The 23,438-nt window shown below is 39.2% G+C and overlaps 2 protein-coding genes across 8 annotated transcripts; one reads left to right on the forward strand and one right to left on the reverse strand.

Moving 5' to 3' along the window:
• Window positions 1-186: 186 nt before the first annotated feature.
• On the forward strand, window positions 187-16,100 carry LOC306878364 (nibrin-like). Of its 7 annotated transcripts, none has more exons than XM_079430668.1 (16): window positions 187-379; window positions 1,794-1,915; window positions 4,979-5,106; window positions 5,702-5,861; window positions 5,979-6,082; window positions 6,195-6,312; window positions 8,135-8,325; window positions 8,976-9,073; window positions 9,311-9,449; window positions 9,865-10,206; window positions 10,931-11,585; window positions 11,689-11,751; window positions 11,867-12,028; window positions 12,133-12,246; window positions 13,274-13,323; window positions 15,170-16,099. In XM_079430668.1, exons 1-16 carry the CDS (start codon window positions 349-351, stop codon window positions 15,195-15,197), a joined length of 2,505 nt encoding a protein of 834 aa, XP_079286794.1. In that variant the 5' UTR covers window positions 187-348; the 3' UTR covers window positions 15,198-16,099. The 7 variants fall into 7 exon arrangements, with proteins under 7 accessions (XP_079286794.1, XP_079286797.1, XP_079286792.1 ...); XM_079430667.1 differs by having other exon boundaries at window positions 251-379; window positions 1,776-1,915; window positions 15,170-16,100; XM_079430671.1 differs by lacking the exon at window positions 12,133-12,246 and having other exon boundaries at window positions 245-379; window positions 15,170-15,447.
• LOC306878366 (oxidative stress-induced growth inhibitor 2-like) lies at window positions 15,840-22,717 on the reverse strand (the record flags this gene model as incomplete). The annotated part of the gene is given in 7 exon segments (XM_079430674.1): window positions 15,840-18,213; window positions 18,609-18,700; window positions 18,993-19,184; window positions 19,333-19,469; window positions 19,610-19,702; window positions 22,586-22,609; window positions 22,612-22,717. Coding segments are annotated over 7 exon segments (1,932 nt in total). The 3' UTR covers window positions 15,840-16,925.
• Window positions 22,718-23,438: the final 721 nt, after the last annotated feature.

The following is a 23,438-nucleotide window of genomic DNA, read 5'->3' on the forward strand; positions in this document are numbered from 1 at the left end:
TGTGCATCCTCATTTATTGAAATGTTATATTCGATTTAATTAATTTATTGTTACCTTTTAATTCACCCTGTGCTGAACAGCATGTTCACAAATAACTTTAAAAGTGATTAAAAGTATAATGAAATGTAACGTTTGCCAGTGCAGAAATAAGACTGACGTAATTACGTCAGGACGCTAAGAATCTCTGTTCTTTGAAACTCGAATGAACCGATTCGATGTAACGTAGAACTTTTATTTTGAAACTGAAGTTGCTTACGTCGCACGTGAAGATGTAAATGATACGCGCCAGTTCGTACAGTTCAGTCACAGACACATTATAACATTCGATAGAAAACGACAAGTATTGGAATGTGGAAACTGCAACCAACCGAGTCTGAAGGTAAAGTTTCATGTGTAAAATGAGTCGGTTATTGAGTGTTTTAGTGTACTGCGGCAGTACGTATAATCCAGACCAACTGCAAAGCAATAACAATGCATTCCCGTTTACATAACGCGTTTCTGTTTAGGGAACGACTTCCAAGGCCTTTTATACAGCTTGAACTGAGTCACAAGGCGTTCATTTCTTATGTTAAACACTGTTATACTGTAATTGTTGTCATACATAGAGAGGTTGAGTACATAATAACAGTGTAAGGCAGTGTCATGGCGTTCAGCATGCTAACATCAGATTTTACCAGGTAAATTGGTGAGAGCGTTTGTTTTGTTCCTGGTCACGATTCTAACTTGAGTTGAAATTCCTCATCTTCTCAGTAAGACCCAGTAGAAATGTTAGATACACTGTAATCTAATTTATGATGTGAATCAACCAGTTATTATTCTAAACAGGGCTCTTGGTTTCACCCTGGTCACAAATGTCATCACTGACATTTTACATTTATTGTGATCATGATTTACTATAAAAGGCAGACCACATAAAAAAATTCATAGCCGTCATTTAACATAATTTAAACCAATTTCAAACTCATAATTTACATAATTTAATTCATAATAATTTAGTTTGGGAGTAATACTTTGGAAAGACAGCCATGGACTTCTGCTTTGTTGTATTCGGAAATGGATGTAGGCCTATATCTGAAGGAATAATTGCAGTTGTCAATTGTTTAGAAGTGCTAGCTAATGGCTTTGAATCAGTAGCAATGTTGCTAAATAATGCATTAATACAATTGCTCTATATGAAAATAAGTTTACCCTCATGCTCACGCACATTCAGCAACTTTGAAGCACTGAAACCAAGTCTGAAATAGAGTTTGATATTCTACCTCGTGTTACATGCACTGGCATGTTATGGCCCAGTGGAATATTTTAAGTAATTTAAGGATATTATGAAGAAAAAAAAAAAAAAAGTCAAACTCATCATCTACCTACCCTCATGTTGTTACAAACCTGTATTGCTTTCTTTCTGCTGTGGAACACCAAAGAAGATATTTTGAAGAATATTGGTAACCAAGCAGTTATGGTTCCCTTTGACTTCCATATATTTTTTAAACCATACTATGGAAGTCAATGGGAACTAAAGCTGCTTGGTTACCAACATTCTTCAAAATATCATCTTTTGAATTCCAGAGCTGTTTTACATGCTTCATTTTTATGGAGCTTTGACAGAGGCATAATCTTTTTGAGAGGTTTAAAGACGTTGACATGAAATCAAGACTGGTTTTTTTTAAATAATATTTATAGGCAGATTTTGTCATATTATAATAGAAGACTCATAAAAAATCCCCCAAATTTCCAGTAATTAATATCTGTATATGTTGGGATGCTTTAATTCATTCCAGGCCTTTCTGTTTCTGAAGGGGAAAGTGTCGTTCTGCTACCGGGTCAGGAGTATGTGGTCGGCCGTAAGAACTGTGAGATCTTGCTGTCCAATGATCAGTCCATCAGCCGTGTGCATGCTAACCTCACCGTCACTGAGCAGGTGAGTAACTCTCCTCGTGAGCATCTCTGTGTTATGTTGCCTAAGAAACAAAGGGCATCTTCAATGAAGAGATGTTTGGTATCCCACTATGATTGCTTTTGTACTTTGTCTCCTTGTCATTCTTATACATTATCTAACAAACCACAATGAGAGCTTCCAAGATAGGAGAATGCATTAACAGCACTTTTTTTTTTAAACATGCCTTTTACTTTTGTGTTGTTAACAAAAGTAATCTTGGCTGTTTTTCCTTGGCTCACTTAGAGCCTGTCCGTAAATATCTTCTGTTGCTTAATAAAATGTCTCAAAGGCAGTGCTGTGGGAAATATTTCACAAAGTAATCAAATTTTAATTTACTAATTGTTTTTTATTTTGCTGATTACTTGGCAGTACTGCAATCATGTGGGTCATTATTTCCCTTAGTCACAATTACTTTGAATACAGTAAGTCATTCTTGCTGTGAAATACTTATTTAAAGTGTTCATAGGATGCAATTTCAAGTTTTCCTTTCTCTTTGGAGTGTTACAAGCTGTTTGTGCATAGATAACATCCCTGAAGTTGCAAAGACTATGGTCTCAAAACCAAAGAGATATTCTTTATAAAAGTTAAGACTCGACCACGCCCTCTTAAAACGGCTCATTCAAACACGCCCCCACATGTCTATGTCACGGTGTGGGGAGATTTGCAAAACACCGCCGATTCAAACGCGAGTTTTGAGCAGGGTAGAAGAGTACTTGTTGTTTGTCGTTTCTCCGATCACAAATGCAGACATGGTAAGGTTTTACGCGGCGTGATGTAACGCGATGCGTAAAAAGACAGTATAAGTCATTATAATCCGTAATTATGTCCCCACTGGATGAAACAAAAGCCTCATTTATAATGGGTTTTAATGTTTTTGTGTTGTCGCACCGGGACACGGCATCACAATGGCCAGAGGAGAACTGGCCCCCCGACTGAACCTGGTTTCTACCAAGGTTTTTTTTTCTCCATTCTGTCACCGATGGAGTTTTGGTTCCTTGCCGCTGTCACCTCTGTGTTGCTTAGTTGAGGACGCTTCATTTCCAGCGATATCGGCGACCTGATTGCACAGACACTATTTAAACTGAACTGAGCTGGACGATAGTGGTGCAACGGATCATCATTGATCCGTTCGGATCAATATCTTCGGTTCGGCACACACGTGATCCGCGGATTGATTTATGAAAAAAAAAAAAGTTGTGCGCATGTTCAGTCCACACAAGCGTGGTCATGGCGAGCGGAGGAACGGAGGAGCTTGAACGCCGCGCGTCATTTAAATCCCCTGTATGGGAGCATTTTGGCTTCCCTGTCAAATATAATGATGAAGGAAAGAGGTTAGTGGATAAAACCGTGACGGTGTGTAGGCACTGTGGCACAAGAAAGCCATATGACAGTGGAAACACATCAAGCATGACCACGCATTTGAAGCGACATCACCCCGGTGTTTCACTGACAGGAGTGAAAGCGAAGGCTGCTCAACAACCGCTTATCATTTAAGCAGCCCCTTGTTGCACAATCAGACCGGGCTAAAGCCATCACAAACGCTATCGGTGTGTTTATAGGTGCAGACATGAGGCCATATTCAGTGTGCAAAACGAGGGCTTTAAACACATGCTGAAAGTTCTTGAGCCACGTTACGACATCCCGTCGCGCACCCACTTCAGCGAAAAGATTGTGCCAGATCTTTATGAGCAGGAGAAGAAAAAAGTTGTGGATGAACTATCCCGAGCATCCTCTGTTGCGCTCACGACAGACGGGTGGACGTCCAGGGGAACAGAGAGCTATGTGACGATAACCGCTTCACTTCATCACCAGACTGGGAGATGAGAAGTCCGGTGCTGCAGACACGCCCACTCTACGAGAGTCACACAGGCACTCATCTTGCGCAGGTACTGACACAAGCAGTGGAGGAATGGAAGATAAAGAGGCCCAGTACTAATATCCCAGTCACAACTGATAATGCCAAAAATCAAATAAATGCAGTGAATGAGGCAGGACTGGGCCCACAGATAGGGTGCTTTGCACATGCAGTGAATTTGGCATCACAGAAGGGAATCTCAGTCAATAGGATGGACCGCTTCCTTGGGAGGATCAGGAAGGTGGTTTCCTACTTCCACCGAAGCACAACAGCTGCTCATGTGCTTAAGACAAAGCAAAAAATGCTAAAGCTGCCTGCTCATAAGCTCATACATGATATCCCAACAAGGTGGAACTCCAATCAGAGCAGAGCTCAACATTATTATTCATGACCCTTCCAAATAAGCCAATAACAGACCGTTTCATTCTGGGGAGAAATTTTAGGGTTGTAAATCGACATGTGAAACTGTTTCTGGAGAATTGTTGCCCTTACCTAAGCCACATACCTTCTATGTAGATATCAGAGAACAATTTAAAATATTGTATCAATGCATTCTATGGCACCTTTAAAGTAATTACACAGTAAGTATTTAACTTTGCTGTTAGAGAAACACCATAGCAAAAATAAAAATGTGATTGGCTGTTTAAAAACATGTAAATACTGTTTGATTTCCTTACTTTTCCACAGTGAGCGGGTGTCAGAAATATAAAGTTGGGCAATCATTTGTGTACTATAGTAACCAGTTACACAGTCCGTTACACAGCTCTGTGTTGTAAATTTTGACCGCTTGATGGAAAGATGCTTACATGCTTTTTTTAAAAATTAGAAACAACTCGGATAAGTTAGCTACAGCTATTCAGCGAATTTTGAAGTACTGACTAATAGTGACTATAATGATACCATGCATGTTCATTATTGCAATATATCATTACCAAATAAAACCACATATTTAGTTAAAACTATTAAACTTGTTACTCCTGACACTATCAAATTATTAATCTTTTTTTGTACAGGTTTGTCAAGTCTATTTATTCTTAAAATGGTATTGCATTCTGTAAATGCGTGTTTGCAGGTATCATGCCCTAGATGGCCCTGTTTCCTTTACTGATGTATTTTGGATGGATTAGTTCATAGTGGTTTCTCCTCCAACTTGCTGACGGTGTGCTTTCTTATTTTTATGCTGTTGGCAGGCAATCACTCTAAAAGACAGCTCTAAATATGGCACTTTCATCAATGGTGAGAAGCTTGCGACTGGCTCCACAAAGATCCTGCAGACAGGAGACAAAATCACATTTGGAGTCTTTCAGAGCAAGTTCAGGTTTGTATGTAGCTACGCAGTCTTGTGTGTTATGTGAGGATGCTTTAGAAGCAGTTTATAGTGGTAAAGGAATGGTTGAAGAATCAAAAAAAGACGTGCACATCCCAACCACCCAGATCGGGCTCAGGTGCAGGACAACTGAGGAACTTGAACAAAGAAAAAGGAGAGAAGTCCGCACACTGAAAATAGCTGCTCCAAATGAATTTATTAACAGCAACGTTTCGACCCTCAGGGTCGAAACGGCTCAGGCTCAGGCTCAGTCTCAGTCTTCATCAGGCTGAGTCTGATGAAGACCTGAGGGTCGAAACGTTGCTGTAAAGGAATGGTTGAGCCAACAATAAAAAATGTACCCTCATGTTGTTCCAAACACCTGTGGCATTATTTCAGTGCACTACAAATGAAGAGCATTTTAATTATGTACTGGTCATTTTTTTGTTTGACTATTGACATTCTTAAATCTGACATTGTTGCTCTATTTTTTTGTTTTATGCTGTTGTCTCATTTTTCGTGTGTGTGTGTGTTTTAGCATAATTTAGATATTCTGAATTTATATTTTATGAAGCTGATATTAATAATCACCCTTTTCCCCCCTCAGTTTGGAGAAAGAGTGTGTTGTGGTGTGTTCCTCATGTGTGGATAATGAAGGGAAAGCCTCCCTCTCTCAAGACTTGCGCTGTATTGGGGGGCGACTTGTCAACTCCTGGACACTTGACTGCACTCACCTCGTCATGCCCACTGTAAAGGTCACCATAAAGGTCAGGAGGCCATTGACCACTTCAGCACATCATTTGATCCTTGAGTTCCCTGATTAACTGCCAGTGAACCTTCAAGGTGCACTTAAACATCTGCTGAATCATTGTCTCTCTTTGCAGACAATCTGTGCATTGCTGTGCTGTCGCCCCTTAGTGAAACCTGAATTCTTCAGTGTGTTTAGCAAAGCTGTGCAGCAGAAACTCCCGCTGCCTAAAGCCGAGAAGTATGGAGTGTCTCTTTTTCTCTCTCATTCACAGTTGTTTGTTCCATTCCATCTAAATAGCAGTGAGCTAATGGCTGAAAGATCTGATGTTGCTGTGTTTTGTGTTGGTCAGATTTAGGCCTCAGATTGGTGAGCCCAGCCTGGCTAAAGAGGCTGTGGATCTGAGTGCACGACCTGAGAGAAAAAGCCTCTTCAAGGGGAAAACGTTTCTGTTTTTGAACTCAAAACAGGCAAGAGGGATTTTTTTTAACTACTACTAAAATTATAAATTGTACCATCCCTGTACATTAACATGAAGACAGACTTCACCTCTTTTAAAAACACTTCTACAGCTACTTATCATGACTGTCACTACCATTCAAAGTTTTTTTAAAATAAAGTTTTTTGACTTTTTATTCAGCTGGTAGCAAAGCAATAACTGAGCAAAGATTTCTCAATTAAAATAAATGCTGTTTTTTGAAGTTCATAATCATCAAATAATCCTGAAAAAAAGCATATTGGTGTCCACAAAATAGTATGCAGCACAACTGTTTTCAGTATTGATAATAATAAATGATTCCTAAGCACCAAATCCGCATATTAGAGTGATTTCTGAAGGATCTTGTGACACTGAAGACTGGAGTAATGGCTGCTGAAAATATAGCTTTGCCATCACAGGAATAAATTACGTTTTAAAAATATATGAAAATAGAAAACAGGTGTTTTAAATTGTAATTATATTTCACAGTACTATTGTTTTTACTGTATTTTTTTTATCCAATGAATGCAGCCTTTGTGAGCATAAGAAACTTCAAAAACCAAAATGTACCAACCCCATATTTTTGAACAGTGGTGTAAATATAAATTTTAAAACCTAGATAGATAGTACAATACATAGAACACACCACATACAATAAATAGAGGAATATTAGAAATAGTTATATTATAATGTTGCTTAATTTTCATGAAAAAATTAAAAATCTTAATGGTCCTAAAATAGGCTTTATCTTTTGTTTTTTTTGTTAATTATTTTATTTTGGTGTGAAATCCTAAGGCATACGGTCTTCTAGAGCAGGATGTATAAGCTGGTTTGTCTGTTGGCAGCGCACTAAGATAAAATATGAGGCCAAAGAATTGTCATTGTTCTCTTACTTTCTTATTCCTTATCATGTCACATGGTTAGTTACTATATAAGAAAAAGATGTTACCTTTGAACCCAAATCTGTGCAGAAGTTTTTGTTCAGCCCACCCACACACTGCTGCAGCTGTGTCATTTAGTCATTTGTCATGTAGTCTCCGCCACCAGACTCTTTAAGACTTCATTTTTGTTGACTTGTGAATAGACTCCTTTATTTGCCCTGTAATGTTATCAGTTGAAGGCACTCTGACCTTTACCTATTTCATGTATTCTTTATCTTTTATCTTTTCCTGAGAAGTGAAAGTTAGATATGATTTGTCTTTATTCATTAGGCTGTTATATACTGTGAAAAAGTTGGATGTCACGCAGGAGTATTTTATTAAGCAGGAGGTGTAAAACAGTCTAATTAGCTCAGAGGAAGAGTAGACCATGTGAAGTTGAACCAGCAGGCTCATTTGTGAGTGAATAACTACTGATAGAAGCTACAGCAAGGAGGGCATTTTCTTTCTTGTGATTTCTTGGGAAAAAGGTTTTAATCTCTGAAGGCCCAGAAAAAAATTATTCTAAAAGTTATTTAACCTTAGTTATTTAGTTAATTAATTTATTTTTTTAAACAAAAAAGAAAAGAAGGAAAGAAATAAAAGCCAGACTGTACTGACAAAAATATTTTTTTAATTTTGGGATAATGATGGATGAGCACACATTTCCTGTGTAGATGTATTTTTTATTAAAACAGGAAGCTTGAGTGGGACAAATTGAATGGCTCATCCTATTTTTTCTTTCTTTTTAATAGCCAGTAGGCTTCAGTTTCATTTTCTATCATGCTAAATATTGTAATTGGGTTAAAGAAAGATTTAGAAAATCACTATAATCCGAGCTGAATTATAATCAGAGATTTATTGTTGTAATCGCTGATGTTTTGTGTATCTTTTCAGATGAAGCGTTTGAGTCAGGCCGTGAGTTGTGGAGGTGGTGTGAGCCAGCTTTTGGACGAGGGCTCTCTGCCCATTTCACTCTTGGAGTCAAGCAGCACCTGCGTTGTCGACATGACATCGGGGAACTCCCAGGCTCTAATCCCTCCAACCTTCAAGAAGTGGGTGGATTCTGTGGCCCAGATTCTGCACAGGTGTGTGTGTGTTTGCTCATGCCCAGTATTTTCTGTCAATTCAGAGAACATCTATATTGATTGTTCTGAGTATTGAGTAATACAGTGAAGCTGGTGTTCAGTTCGTGCATAAAATCCAGAGTTGGGTACTTTGACTCGGGACTTGGACTTGTACTGCAATTGTGAATGAACTTGGACGGACTCGAGTGTACTCCGACTCAGACTTGGATATTTTGGATGCAGAAATGTTTCACAGTACAGACTGTTTCACAGTACCAACACTGATAAAATCTGGTCATAAATTGGTCCAGAGCGATCTGAAACAGTACTCCACTAACTTCATTTAAAAAAAGAACAAATTATCAACAGTTTGATTGATGATTGGTTGATTCCATTTTGTATACGTATGTGTTCAGGTTTTGTTTGTGGCAGAACACACATTCTGCTTCATTAGTGCCTATTTCTTAAAAATAATGATATCTATCTATCTATCTATCTATCTATCTATCTATATTTAGTAAAAATGTTCACATGTAATTTTGCATATATTATGGAAATATATTTAATATTTTGTGTTTTGTTTTAGAGCTATCTGAGTATTACTGCAGGAATCAGTAAATTCCTTTTTTGGCCAATTTCTTTCTCTCTAATGTTTTCTCTTTTTCACACAGAAACGGCTTGCGCTTTATCACTGAATCTGAGATTGGATTGGCTGCCATTCATGTCAATAATAAAACATACTGCAATCCCTGCTGTTCTATTCAATCTGGTGGGTTTCCATACACTCACATACACATCCGGTGCAGATGGACTGGTCTAGGTCATTACTCATTCTTAGTACTGTGTTTAATGTTAACAATGAGTGAATAACGATTAATTTGATGACTGTTCACATGATGACAGATTGTACTTTTTTTTTAAATTGGCAGCGACTCTGAGAAGTAGGGTTCCTGACTGACGCGTGAACAACTCAACACATGAATAATTTCTCAACACTTCCTCACAGAATCGATGAAAGAGAAACCAGTCATTGCTGCAGCAACACTTTCTCAGAACACAGCTGTAGATGAGACGGCACTCGCAGCGCCTTCCCAGAATATCACAGCCTATGTGGTCAACACTGAACTCTCTCAGAACCAGAGCAGGTAGAAATCTGTGCACTGAATCTTACAGAATGCCTGTTTTAGGTGGTGGACATCTTCAAAAATAAATAAATTGGAAAACCTAACATCTCCATACAACTACCTCAAAACAACAATCTCACATTGTAGTGTTCAAAAGTGTCCTAATTTAGTCTATAATTATTTTTTATTGGTATAATTTTATCAGAGTGCTTTTCATGTTTTAAAATGAACTAGACTGCTACTTTTAGTTATTTATGATATATATCTCTGACTTATGTATTTGGAAGTGGGACAACAGAAACAATTTTGCTATGAGTAGAGTAATGATGTTGTTGTTTTAAGCCAATCAATTCACAGACCACTCTGCTGATTTACAGCATTTCTTCTACATATAGTGATAATCAGTAGTGCCAACAGTCATTGTTCACATTTGCAGGGTGGTTACAAGTGGGATCAATACAGTTGGTGAGACTCCAGAAAAGACACTCCCCAAACAGAAGAGCTCCACACTGTCAGCAGCAAACAAACCCTCATCCCTCGGCCCAGAGCCTTCCACTACTCGCATTGTCAGTGAGACAGTGATGCCATCTGAAAGCTTCAGCATGGTTGAACCTGAGCAAAGGATGAAGAAACGTTCTGCTTCCTCTGGCAGGGGGCGAGTTGAACCTGAAGGTTCTGTGAAATTGACAACACCTCCAAATGCCAGCACCACACTAAAACGGTCTCCCCAGAAACAGACAGCCCTCACAAACTTCTTCCAGCCTGCCGGCAAGAAAAGGCAAGTCTTATGCCACACCACATCTTGTAGGCTTTTTAAAATAGCTGTTTTCTATTTTAATACACTTTAAAATGTAATGTATTCCTGTAAAGACAGAGCTGAATTTTCAGCAGCCATTACTCTAGTCTTCATGATTCTTCAGAAATCATTCTAATATACTGATTTGGTGCTCACAAAATATTTCTTCTTATCATCAATGTTGAAAACACATTTCTGTGAAAATGTGATACTGTTTTTCCCCCTTGGGAGACTGGAATTCCTGAATGTTTAAAAGAAATTATTTTGTAACATTATAAATATCTTTACTGACATCCTTAATGCATCCTTGGTGAATAAAAATATTTATTTATTTTAAATATAATATTACTGACTGCAAACTTTTAACCAGTAGTGTAAGTTACGTGAAGCATACACATCTGAAGTTGATACAGCTGCTTGAGTAGAACAAGTGTTTGTAGTGAGATTTAAAATTCATAGTTTTATTTATTTATTATAAATATATAATGACACTGAAAAGTTACATAAATTATGCATATATAGTCATGAAATCAAATAAAATCTAAATAAATGCTAATGTGTCTCAGCTGACCACTTGTGATCAGATCACCCAAAGTGCACAGGGTGAACAGGGTCATGTGACAGTATTTGCAGTAGAAATGTGCTGGATGTGAGACTTCAGTCACTGTTTTATTAAGATTTATGTTATATTTGTTTACGGTGGCAGGCCACATGAAGACAGTACCAATTCTGTCCAGTCAGACGCCAAACTCTCCAGAAAAGACAGTGAGGTTAAAGAGGATGAGATCCAGCAAAGTTCCTTTGCCAGTAGATCTCACAAAACCTCACATACAGCCCAAAACCAACACAGCTCAGTGTCACAATCTGAGTTCAGTGCCAGTCTGGTTCAGGCTTGTGGGTTCAGTCAAAGCTCTGGCAGCAAGAAGAGAAAGGAACCAGAGCAAGACACCCCATCAGCCCCCAAGAAACCTGCAGCAGACGATGATTTAGATATGTCACTTGAAGAGCTCGAGTCCATAATGTCAGATGAAATGGATGAGCCTTTGCAGTCTGCAGCTAATAAAAAACAACATCTTGAGTCAGGAACAAACAGCAGATTCAATAACCCTCAATTACCGAATCAGCAAGAGGGCACTGAGTCCAAAAGCAGAAAAAGCACAAAGAATCAGCAAAGCAGTGCCAAAAACATTCAGAACTTGCAGTTGGACCGAACAGGCCCAGCTGCAACACATCAGGGCTCTGAGGGGCAGTCAAAGAGGTCATCCAATCAAACGCCAGAACTGGAAGCGCATAGTTCAGCAAAGAAGGGGAAAAGACCAAAACTTGAAGAGGTCAAAGAAGAGGAAGTATCATTTGTTGTGGTACAAAGGCAGCCAATATTTTATATATTATATATGTTTTATATTGTATCTTGTTTGTTTTTAATCTGCAGAACAGCTAGTCCCATGTTTGTTTGTCTTTCAGAATTCAAGAACCCAGAATGGCATTTCCCAGCACTGTAAGCCTGCAGTCAAAAAGGATATGCAGGTGAGTGATCTACACTACCTAAAATATCTTTTTTGTGTTTCAGAAAGGTCATGATCACTATGTTTACCCTGGTTCCCACTAGAGTATAATAAGTAAAATCTCTGTTCTTCTGAAGGCCTCAATCTCCAAATCTGGATCCGAGAATGACCCTGAGCTGCCCAGGAGGCTCCTACAGATTCAGTTCGTGTCCCTGACTGTGAGCACCTCTTCCAGACCAAGACCCGGTCCACTACAGACCCATGACCCTAATGATAAGAATGTGAAAAGGTTCCGCAAGGTTAGAGGGTGCCCACTTTAGTGATATTATGGTTGTATATCTCTTTATGTGACATTTTGAATGGCTGTTGGTGAATGTGCATGTATCTGTGTGTGCATGTGTAGAAAAATGTCCATGGATTTAATGGGCTGCCTAATATTATCGGAGGCTCGGATCTGGTGGCTTACAATCGCAGTAAGAACTCTGAGTTGGAGGAATGGCTCAGACAGGCAGCAGAGGTGAGAGATCACGGGAACAAGGAAATAAGTGGTGGGGGGAGGGTTATATATTGTATTTGCATTATCGGCCGATATTAGATAAGTGCACACACATTTATTGCAATAAATTGATCATAAGTGACAAAGACTTTTACATTGTTACAAAAAATCTCTTTCAACTTTGAACTTTCTATTTATCAAAGTATCCTGGAAAAAACACAAAAGAATTCACAAAAATGTTAAGCAGCACAACTGTTGTCAACATTGATTTAAAAAAAAAAGTTTCTTGAGCACCAAATCCGCATATTAATGATTTCTGTAGGATCGTGTGACACTAAAGACTGGAATAATGGCTGCTGAAAATTCAGCTTTGCCATTAGAGGAATAAATTTCTCAAAATGAATTAAAGTACAAAAGAGTTAGTTTATATTGTAATAATATTCCACAATATTGATGTTTTACTGTATTATTAATGAAAGATATGCAGCCTTGGTGAACATAAGATAATTTTCAGAACATTAAGAAACTCCTTTTCAAAAAGAAATGTGTAGATTCATTTCTAAATAATAATTTCCCCACTGTATTTGTGTGATCTTTTCCCTTAATTTCTAAATAATAATTTCCCCACAGTATTTGTGTGATCTTTTCCCTTAATGTTGTATATTTTTCTCAACTATTATTGTGATGTGTGTGGAATGTTAAGGACCCTAGATAGTGGGTTGAACATCAACAATGATAGCAGTAACTTTTTTTCTGAAAGTTAAAAGCAACAAATAGAACCAACCATCCACACTTCTCTTGTCTATTGCATTTAATTTTTCATATTTTAATGTTATTTCTAACTAGCAGCTCAATTAAAATAGGGCATGTGAATATGAGGAAGTTTTCCTTTAAAATGTAGACCATCTGTTACTTCATCTAATTGAAATGCATTCACCTCTGTTGCAATTGCTCACATGCTAGTGGTTGCTGACCCCTGACGTGTTGAATACTGTTATGAATACAGGATTTGTTCTCATTTCTGTCATTCTCTTTCTCTCTCTTTTAGGAGGAAAAACGGATTGAACGGGAGGAGATTTTGGGAGATGATTTGTTCAGGTATGCAGTCTGTGTACTTTTGCATGCAGTAGGGCATAAATGGATAAATGAAGGGCATGGATCAAAAGGACAGAATCAAGTCCATTGACGTCAGCATTTTTGGTGCTCATTTGAACCCTGACTGATCCTGTTTGATCCCTGTACAATTCTCATCCTCATCCAGACACTCGCCACCTGCCTAAACTAACAATACATTCAACAAGACACTGACCTTTAACCCCAGAAAATCAAGGCTTACAATGAGACAATAACATTTGTGAGGGCTTAGTCTGCAGTGGACTGGCTGAGACCGGTTTAAGCGACGGGATACTCTTACGCACTGAGGCGGGTAGGACAGAGAGACGTCTGGTTCCCAGTATTGTGCTTGTTTTTGAATCTTCTGTCAAACAGGCGCTCCGATATTTGGTGGTAGACTTGCACAGCTTTGACATGCCAATGCTCTGACTTTGAAAAGCTCCACTCAACCGCAGCACGTTCTTTCTTAAAGTTAAGCGCACATTTTCTGAACTGAATTCATGAACTCATCAGCTGTGTGATTTGGCTGTTGATGAGCTGCTGGGCCTGATCCACCAGTGTCACGGCATCACGTATGAGTTCTTGAAGGGGGGGGGGTTTTCTCCTTTTAGCAGATCCTTCATTTTCACAGAGCACGCTTGGAAAGAATGACGTCAATGATTTCCCAACTGCTTTTAAGTCATTGTTCACAGTTCAGGTCACGCTGGGCTGCAAAGACCCGTGGATATTTCTAACAAGCTCATGCTGTTTAAACACACAGTGATTAGGACAGAAAATACAGTGATGGTTTAAGTTAGTGGTCAGTGCCCTGCAAGAGCACTTCTTTAGTAGCTTCACTCGTATAGAAGATATGCTATCTCTATGAGGAATAACTACACACATATCCAGAAAGCAAACTTTCAAACACTGTTGTCAAAATATATGCCAGTCCACTCAAAAGTTTGACACACACACTTGGATATCGGTGTAGTTACTCCAATGCAACCTAATCCTTAACACACTCCTGTTTTTTGGGGGCATGTTCATATTTTTAAGTAAAAATGGAAAACTTTTTGTGTTTTGGGGGCCTGAAAATGCAAAATTTTGAAAACAAGTTTCAAAGTGCACGTTTACACAATGTCTCTGTAAACTACGAAAACGCAAATTTGTGAAAACAGTGCCTAATGCACATACACAATACGTGTTTGTGCAGTCATTGGCAACTACTGCCTTGGCATGCATAATACAGCGTTTTAAGTCATTTTTCACAGTTTCGTTAGAACTAGGATTCACGCTCACACAGGAAGAAGTTTTAGGCCATGTCAAGCACGGAATTGTTGCCTGGAGACTGAACCTGGCTAACGGGGGACTTTCAAGTGCTGCCATTTCTCTTGCCTAAGCAGAAAAACACACACTCACGCCCTCAAATATACACACAGCCTTGACCATGCGATTTGTCCAACACAACTGTTTGATCTCTGAATCTGCTCAGCCAGTCATGCATGGAGTGGGAACATCACACAGAAAATAAAAAGAATGAAAAGAAAATGGCACCTCTGTTTTTCCAACGTCTTCTCCAGCTCCCTCCCCCAGGCTAATGAAGTGTCACAGACATGTTTTATGGAAGGGGATGTCTGGTTTGATGACTTTTAAACAATGTCTGATTTTTACAGCGTACCAGTTTGTATCAATTTGCGCAGTTATACAATCATTTAGACACTGGTTACTAATTGTCACCTTAGGGTAGGAATGTTAAAAGCCTTTGTGGGAATAATGGTTGGTCTGTATATATTACTTGCTTTTGTGTTGAATCTGTTTTGTTTTTTTTTTCCTCTCTCTCTTTTTCCCTCAGGTACAACCCTAGAATGGCAAAGAAATAAGTTCATAGTGCTGCTGCTATCTGTGAAAAGATGCGAAGCAATACACAATTTTTCAATTTTTATTAGAGATTTATTGGTCTATAATAAAAAATACTCTGTACAAAACATATGTATATATTAAATGTTGAAGTTATACAAAAGTTTTACAAAACTGCTCGGTTGTCTTTGCCTCCACGCCAACAATACATCACCTTGTGAAGCAGCTTTGACCGTCCTGCATTGAATTAAAGGGCTTTACTTCTAACAGCTCAGATTTGTCGTCTTATGGTTTTGGTTCATTGAAGTCTTTTGATGATATCTACTATCAAAACTGTCACTCCGCACAAAGATTCCCTCAGTAGTCTAAACTTACTGTATGAATGGCTGAGGTGAAAACTTAATGCTAGCTCAGAAGTTATTTTAGTTAATATTTCAAAGCAATAAAACATTTATTTGGCACCGAGTATGAAGTAATATATTTCACTATTGAGTGTTGTGAAATACCTTATTGAGGAGTCAAAATTTCTAAAACATAGCACATTGGATTAATCTAAATTTTCTGTAATGCAGAACATTCTTGTTTATCTATTTTACTTACAAATTACCAAAATGACCGACAAACACCGTGGTTACTGTAAATGAAAATGTACTGTATTTCAAAGGTTTGGCACTTGTTTTAGGTTACAATGAAAGAGTAAGGTTGGTTTTGATCTTGTCTGATGGAAAAGATACACATAGCCCAGGTCTTACAATGTGGCCTCATAGTTTTCTTCTATTAGCAGTAATCCAGATTATTTTAGGAGCCTGTTATGCAGGCTTGGGTACCATAGAATCACTGGACGAAAGGGATGTTTGTTTAAAGTGCTATTATGTGTTCTGTATATCCAAATGAACAGAACTTAATAAACTATTTAGGATAAGGCCATGTTTGTGCATCATTGTTTTTAGACAAAGAAATACATTGGCTCATTATTAGCTCATCAAGGTTTTGGAAATTTTGTGCATATTAATGTACATTGTGCATTAAATGGCATTTCACAGCAGAAACATTAATGCAGACTGCAACATAATCTTTACGAACTAGGCCTTCTGCCTAAATCATCTGCTCTTTTGGGATTGCTTTCTTTTACTGCTTAGTGCAAGCCTCCTTGGTGTGTTCACACTGACAGATTAAATCAGAGTTTCTGAGCTGTTGGTGTTTAGTAGGCATTCCTACTCTGCTCTGTATCCAACTTTGCGACAAATCACTGTGCTTACATTGATAGTTGCTGCATCTTTTAGCTCTGCTAAACTTTGTCACTTCTCAACAGCAAGTCTGTTGCTTGTGACAGCACCTCTTAATGATGCTTGGTTGCTTTGTCACTACAAAACGCTGTCAGTGTGAACGCCCCTTTAGGCATTGCAATCATGACTGAAAGACACGCTATCTATGATGTAGTGTAAGAGCAGGTAACTAATTACAAACAACAAGGCAACTAACAGCATTTGTAACAACAAGAGGTAAAGCACGCTCTATGACACTGACATATTGGCACATTATTCCTGACCAGCAAAAAGTCCTTTTGCAAGACAGTCAACATAAGACACCATTTGGAAGAGAGAAGTATCTCCTAGCTTCTGCTCATTTTTATAAGTGTACTTCCTCTTGTATGTTGTAGGAAAGTTGAAGTTTCATTAGTATTCACTGCATACACATACAAATGAGATGTATTCCAGGACTCTTGTCATAAGGCACCTTCTCTTGGAGCCTTAGACAAATCCTCCTACTCCGCCCCCACTTTCTTCTCTTCCCCGTCCTCCACACCCTCCTTCTTCTGTGATAAATTTCCTGTTCTTCTCAATCCTCTGTTTCAGCCTCTTGCGCAAACAGCTAGCAATGCCAAGAGCGCCACCCTTTAAGAAACGTACAAAGTTGTCACCAACAAGGGGTCCCATGGCAAAGAGCCCAGGCTCAGCGTTGCACTCGAAGGTGTAAGGGTTTATGTCGATGGGATTCTGTCTGCAAGAGATTGGCCTACTGGGATCCAAACCAAGGTACTGCCCTTGCTCCTTCAAGAAAAACAAGTTGGGATAGGTCCCAATAAGAACTAGCACCATAGAGACTTTGAAGACTCTAAGCACACCATTGGATCCCCTCATTACACAGTGCATGTCAGGCTGGAAGGAGAGCACACAGTGCTCAGGGAAGCTGGTGTAGTCGGGGAGCAAAGATGGACTAGGAGCTGTGGGATTGGCAACAGGGAATGCTGGGTAAACTTTGGAACACATCATGTGGTAGACCCTGTGATATTCAGGGTAAAGTGTCTTTGGCAACTGTTTGAAGATGAGTCCTGGGTCATCAGCACGCTTACGGAATGCATGCAACACAGAGACCCTATGGTTCAGGGCACACAGCACTGCATCGGCTGCGCTAAGCCCCGCCCCCACTACCAGCACAGGGTCAGAGGAAGAGCCCAGTTTGCCGTGACAGCTGACAGCCACCCCAAGGTCATGTATACTGTGGTACACATAAGGGAGATCCTCCCCCTCTACTCCCAGTCGAGCTGGAGAGTCAGATGCCCCTGTTGCTAAGACAACATTCTCAGCAAATAAGCTAAACGGGACATGAGTGTCACCTTGGAGCTGCTGGTAGCCCCTGACCTCCCAGAGTCCCTGTGAAAGCCCTTGGGAAACCCCAATACTCTCTCTCACTCTTTCTTTGCCTCTTTTATCTTCATCCTCCTCCCCAATATCACCACTTCTACTGCTATTCTCCATTCCATTTTGTAACTCATTGCTAAACCCATTTACTAGTCCATTCTGACCGTTTTCAGTGCTGTTCTTATCGCAATAATCAAACCCGTTTTTCACACCATTCAGCTCACCATTTACAGTGTTCTTTTCATTCCCAAGACTTTTTTCATGACTGCGGTGAAGTTTTTGAACAGAGGTGACATAGGTATTGTCCACAAAGTTCTTCTGGAGACCCATGAGCTTGACATAATTTTTGTAGTATGAAGAGATCTCATCTGGAGTGGCTCGATCATTGGACACCGACCTGTGAAAAAAGCCCATAACATACATAACCCATCCATTTCAGATCTTTCATTAACGTTTGAAAAACTGGGCCATATTTCTACTTGAGAGGAACCCATCTTCTTGATATCTGCGAGAAACACTAATGCAGAGGTGTCCAATCCTGAGTTTAGTTCCAACCCGTTCTGACACACCTGTCTAAAGGTTTCTAGTAATCCTGAAGAACATCTGAAAGATTAGGCTGCTGACTCCTGTCACTCCGATTTTCAACTTTCATACACAGCCCTTGACAAGCTGGTTCAGGTATGTTTAATTGGGTTTGAAACCAAATTTTGCATGAAGGAAGCTCCCCAGAAGCAGGACATAACACCCCAGCACTATTGGAAGCTACTATCAGTTTTCCTCCATAGTACATACCTCCTTTTGCCCGAGGTCAAATCTCTATAGTTGACTCCTGGTAACTCCATCCATATACCAAGACTAATGGTCAGCATCGAACCTTCCATTGCCTTGGAGACCAGAAAGAGTATATTTTGTCAGTGAAGGATATTTAGTCAACAATTATTGTAAGGGTTGTAAATACAGGTTTCTTCACATTATGTAAATTGTCTTGTATAACTAGTATATCGAAACTGTTATACCAATACTCTAACCTGAGATAGTAAGAAAGTCTTAGCTATGCCATAGAAACTACTCAAAGCTAATCTGGCAGTTCGAGAAGCTATTATTATTGAATCAGTTTTTTTCAGTTTGTACAGTTGTGAGAAGCATTAACACAACTATCTCGGAGAGGTCACTCACATGCCAGGCACCACCAGGTGTAGCTTTGCCCAAGACCAGATGAGGAATGTGATGTTTATTTTCCATCCTCCACTGCAGTACAGAGGGGAACTCAAAGCCCAAATCTGCATTTGGATGAAGGAGTGTGTCGAAGAGCACTGCCACAGGGTTTCCTGAACGCCCCTCTAAACCTTCGCAAAGAAACTCCAAATCCTACAGAAAGACACATTGGTCAGCTGGTTTATTGCACATTTGATTAACATTTCTGATTGTTCACAATTTAGTTTTCCTCCACAATTTTTACGCCACAATTTAGTTCTAGGTGAAACTTCGCAAATTCTTTGGACACTCATCTTTTTACCTGTTCAGTGATAGGAAGCTGCTTGGCTTCCTGCAGTTTACGAAAGAGGATAGGGTTTGGGTGCACAGCCAATAGATCTAAATGAGGAGTATACCCACTCAGAAGGTACGACAAGCATATACCGGAAGGACCGTTACCTGTGAGGGGGAAATGGGAGAGACTGTGGAATGTTATATTGGAATCTACTGTTTAAGATCCATCAGGATTGGTTGATGCTGTGAATACCATTTTATTCAACAGTAATGAATCTGATAACATTTGCTCTTTGCTGACTCACCAATAATGACTACCGGCACAGTTCGAGAACAGTCCCTCGGCACAGAACTTTCTTCCAACAGAGGCATAATGGCAACCAGAATTAGAGCTGGCACTGATAAACACAAAATAAAAATAATTATATTTGTAAATCTTAGCATATTACACTAAATCTATATATGCGGGTATTTGCTAAAACTGCTTTTGTATAAAACCATATGATGTTGTGATGTTTGCATATTATTACTTGCACTGAATATCTAAAGTTGATTAATGCACAACAAATAGATGGTTACAACTTGTGATACCCTGTAAATTATTTTCTAAGTCTTGTCTATTGGTGTTACTGTGTTTAAACCCCATTTTAGAGTGTAGATAAGTTTGCAGTTGTTTTATTTTATTTTAATGTGTTGTTTTTTTTCTATATTAAAGTTTTTTAACCATAGAACCAAACTAACAGTAATTTCTCCTCTCTTGTCGTATCTCATGTGCAAAAGGTTTTAATAACAAAAAAGTCATCAGCTTTGTACACAAAGACACAGTTCCCTGCTGTGCTAATGCTAGCATTAGCGCTGCCACTGCTTCCTGACAAAAGCAAATCATAATCAGTTTTATGGAGTGAGGCACTGTTATCCGAGCACACTCATTGTCTCGACCTGACGGGTGTAAATCCCCCCTGATTACACCTCAGTTTGGCCTGTAATCCATGCTGCCCCTGTTTATGTTTTTCAAAAACGTGGGCTTGGCATGCTGACAGTCGGCACATCGCAGTCACCCGTCACAGCCTGTTTTTCTTTGACCCTGGTTGTTTACACTTTTCAGAGAGAGTGCGCAGGATTCCAGGCATAACCGGGGGTGAGGATGGCGGGACAGGGGTGTGTAAGGGGCGGAGGGGAGCATTGGCAGGGTTTGGAACTGGCATTTCCACCCCACTGCCCCATTTAACAGTCTCCAGACCACATTCACAAGGGGTACTCATATGGGCTGACTAGCCCCTTGTTTTTCCACACTCAGTTCTCTGTTTTCAAAAAAGACTAGATCCTCATAACATGTATTACACAGCTCTCTAGAATATTTGTTTCTGACTGGTCAATCACTGAATTCAGTCGTCAAATATTTCTGAAAAATGCAAAACAGTATAATTGTCAGCTGATTCAGATTTCAGAAGTTTTTTTTTTTTTTTGCTATGTATTATCCCTTATTTATTTAACAAAGCCAGTGCCAATAACAATTTTGAATGTTCCACTGGTTTAAATTGTTGATAAAAGTATTATCAATAGAATTGAGTATGCTGCTGTTTTATGAGCCAACAGTTCCTCCATCATTGACATTCGACATTCAAATCTCAATATTCAAGTTGTTTAAATTATTAAGACCCCATTCATTTATCTGTTTTCATATGATGGTAAACCAAAACATTAGACATGGCAGGACACACTATCTTTATAAGTATTTCTACAAAGTAACAGTGTGAATGTACATTACAAGTGTGAGGAGAGTTGCACAGCTAGTTGTGGTTGTGTGTGTGTGTGTGTGAACCCTTTCCAGCAGTAACTGTATGATTTTGAGATCCACCTTTTCACACTGAGGATGATTGAGGGACTCAAACACAACAATTAAAAAAGGTTCAAACATTCACTGATGCTCCTGAAGGAAACACCATGCATTAAGAGCCGGGGGGTGAAAACTTTTGAACAGGATGAAGATGTCCAAATTTTTCTTATTTTGTTGAAATATCATATTTTTCCATTTAGTACTGCCCTTCTGACGCGACAGAAGATACTTGCATGTTTCCTGGAAGACAAATGAAGTACAATTTACCTTGATCTTCAAATTCAAAAAGTTTTCACCCCCGGCTCTTAATGCATCGTGTTTCCTTCAGGAACATCAGTGAATGTTTGAACCTTTTTTATTTGTTGTGTTTGAGTCCCTCAATCATCCTCAGCGTGAAAAGGTGGATCTCAAAATCATACAGTTACTGCTGGAAAGGGTTCAAATATGCAAAAGATGCTGGAAAACTGAAGCTTCTGCAGGACCTGGAGGATTTTTCTGAAGAACAGTGCTCAGTTTAACTGTTCAGAACAAACAAGGGACTCATGAACAACCATCACAAAACAAAAAAACAGTCGTAGATCATCCAGGTAACCACACACAGTATTAAGAACCAAGGGTTCCCAAACTTTTGAATGTGGTTATTTTAATAATTTCAGCTATTTTTTTGTCTTGTGGACTATATGTAAACATCTTTTATGGAAAATATCTTACTCAGGACAGTACTAAATAAAAAATAACATGCATTTTGTATGATCTCTCTTATTTTGGTAAAATTATCCACATTTTCACAGATTCTGCAAGGGGTTCCCAAACTTTCGATCCCCACTGTAGGCTTGCACGTGTCTGTGAAAAGCACGTGTGTATGCATTATGCGCATAAGGTGTACGCCCCCAAAATAGTAGATGCACACTGAAAAGACAACGGCAAATAAGGCAACCGTTTAAAAGAATTTCATTTTTTAATAGTATTCGGAAAACACTAATTTCAGACATTATTATTATGGTGTTACTGTTTCCAATGTTACCTGCTCTGAATATGCACATCATAAATCACGAGAGGTGTCTGTTAAATATTGGGCTAAGAGGCTAAATTAGTTTCTTTCTTTTTTGTCTTTATGGCCTGTGTCTATTCATACACGTAGGCTACATCCATATATCTCCACCTTCCTAGGGCTCGTGTTGTTAACGGCACAAAAATGGTAGTTTCAATCCTTCCAAGTAAAAACTTAAATTTTACGTACAGATAAAATGACAACAGTGACTGTAATTTTATGCGGCTCGGTGTAGCACTAAAATGCGTGTAAACGAGAAGCTTTAGCGGAATATCAGAAACGAATATTGTGAAAATGATGTTTGATTTTAATCTGGCACAATTTCGGTCACATCTACTGTCGCATGTACCGTTTGCAATAGTATTAAAGGCATTTCTATAGTTTTGTCCTTACCTCCAAACGAAAAATCTTCAGATTCTCTGTTTTGTCAGATTCGCGTATCTCTAGAAGGCTCGGGATGTTGCACGCTGTATAAATAGACTGTATCCCTAGTGGGAGGATCCACGCCGTGTCACAGGATGACATGGACGACTGTTTTTCTAAAGATGCTGCTGACTGTTTTTTTTTTGGGGGGGGGATAACTAAGACGTATGAATGATGCTGAACAATATTGAAACGACGTAACACGCCGCTGAATCATATGCGTTACTACTCCAGAGTTGCATCGCGGAAAAGCTGCGAGGCGTCAGTCTCCATCCAGCATCATCTGCGCCTCGTGCCGCACCGGCAGGCATGAAGAGCGAGCCCAGATCCGCGGAGTCCGCCGCGCGCACATGGCATCAGAGAAATAACACAGCACGCGCTTTTTCCCTTACGGGAGGAAACTCAATCGATCGTTAGGCTACTCGATGTGCGCGTGAGCTTTGCAATATCACTTTATATCACGCTCGTGCTGCATGTTTATTTGGCTTAATAATAGCAAAAGTGCCTTTTATCTCTTTATTCAACTCCCCTATTGCTCAGTAAATGTTTCTGTAGTGGTGTGTTTTATAATCAAACGACTTGTTTGTTTTAATAAAAGAATATAGAAGTAGTTTTATAATCTTTACCAATACTTGTTCTTGGTTCACTGCAGGTGTTGAAGCCGTGTTTTAGTGCCCTCATTGGAGCGCTTGCTAGATTATGACAATACATTACAGTCGCACGTTGCTTGAATCATTAAATTACTCTCATGTGTAACACGGATTCCTGTTCATTTAGGTCAGCTATGTGCGTTACAGCTCCGATGAAACTCTTGGGAAGTGAA

This window comes from Barbus barbus, assembly GCF_936440315.1.
Source record: "Barbus barbus genome assembly, chromosome: 12".
Lineage (NCBI taxonomy): Eukaryota > Metazoa > Chordata > Actinopteri > Cypriniformes > Cyprinidae > Barbus > Barbus barbus.

Excerpts from the sequence above, each read along its gene's own strand:
- LOC306878364 (XM_079430665.1), top strand. The coding sequence starts at position 349 with ATGTGGAAACTGCAACCAACCGAGTCTGAAG. Across the intron at positions 10,207-10,930 it reads CAGCCTGCCGGCAAGAAAAG|GCCACATGAAGACAGTACCA; the intron begins GCAAGTCTTATG and ends TTACGGTGGCAG. Across the intron at positions 11,752-11,866 it reads CAGTCAAAAAGGATATGCAG|GCCTCAATCTCCAAATCTGG; the intron begins GTGAGTGATCTA and ends GTTCTTCTGAAG.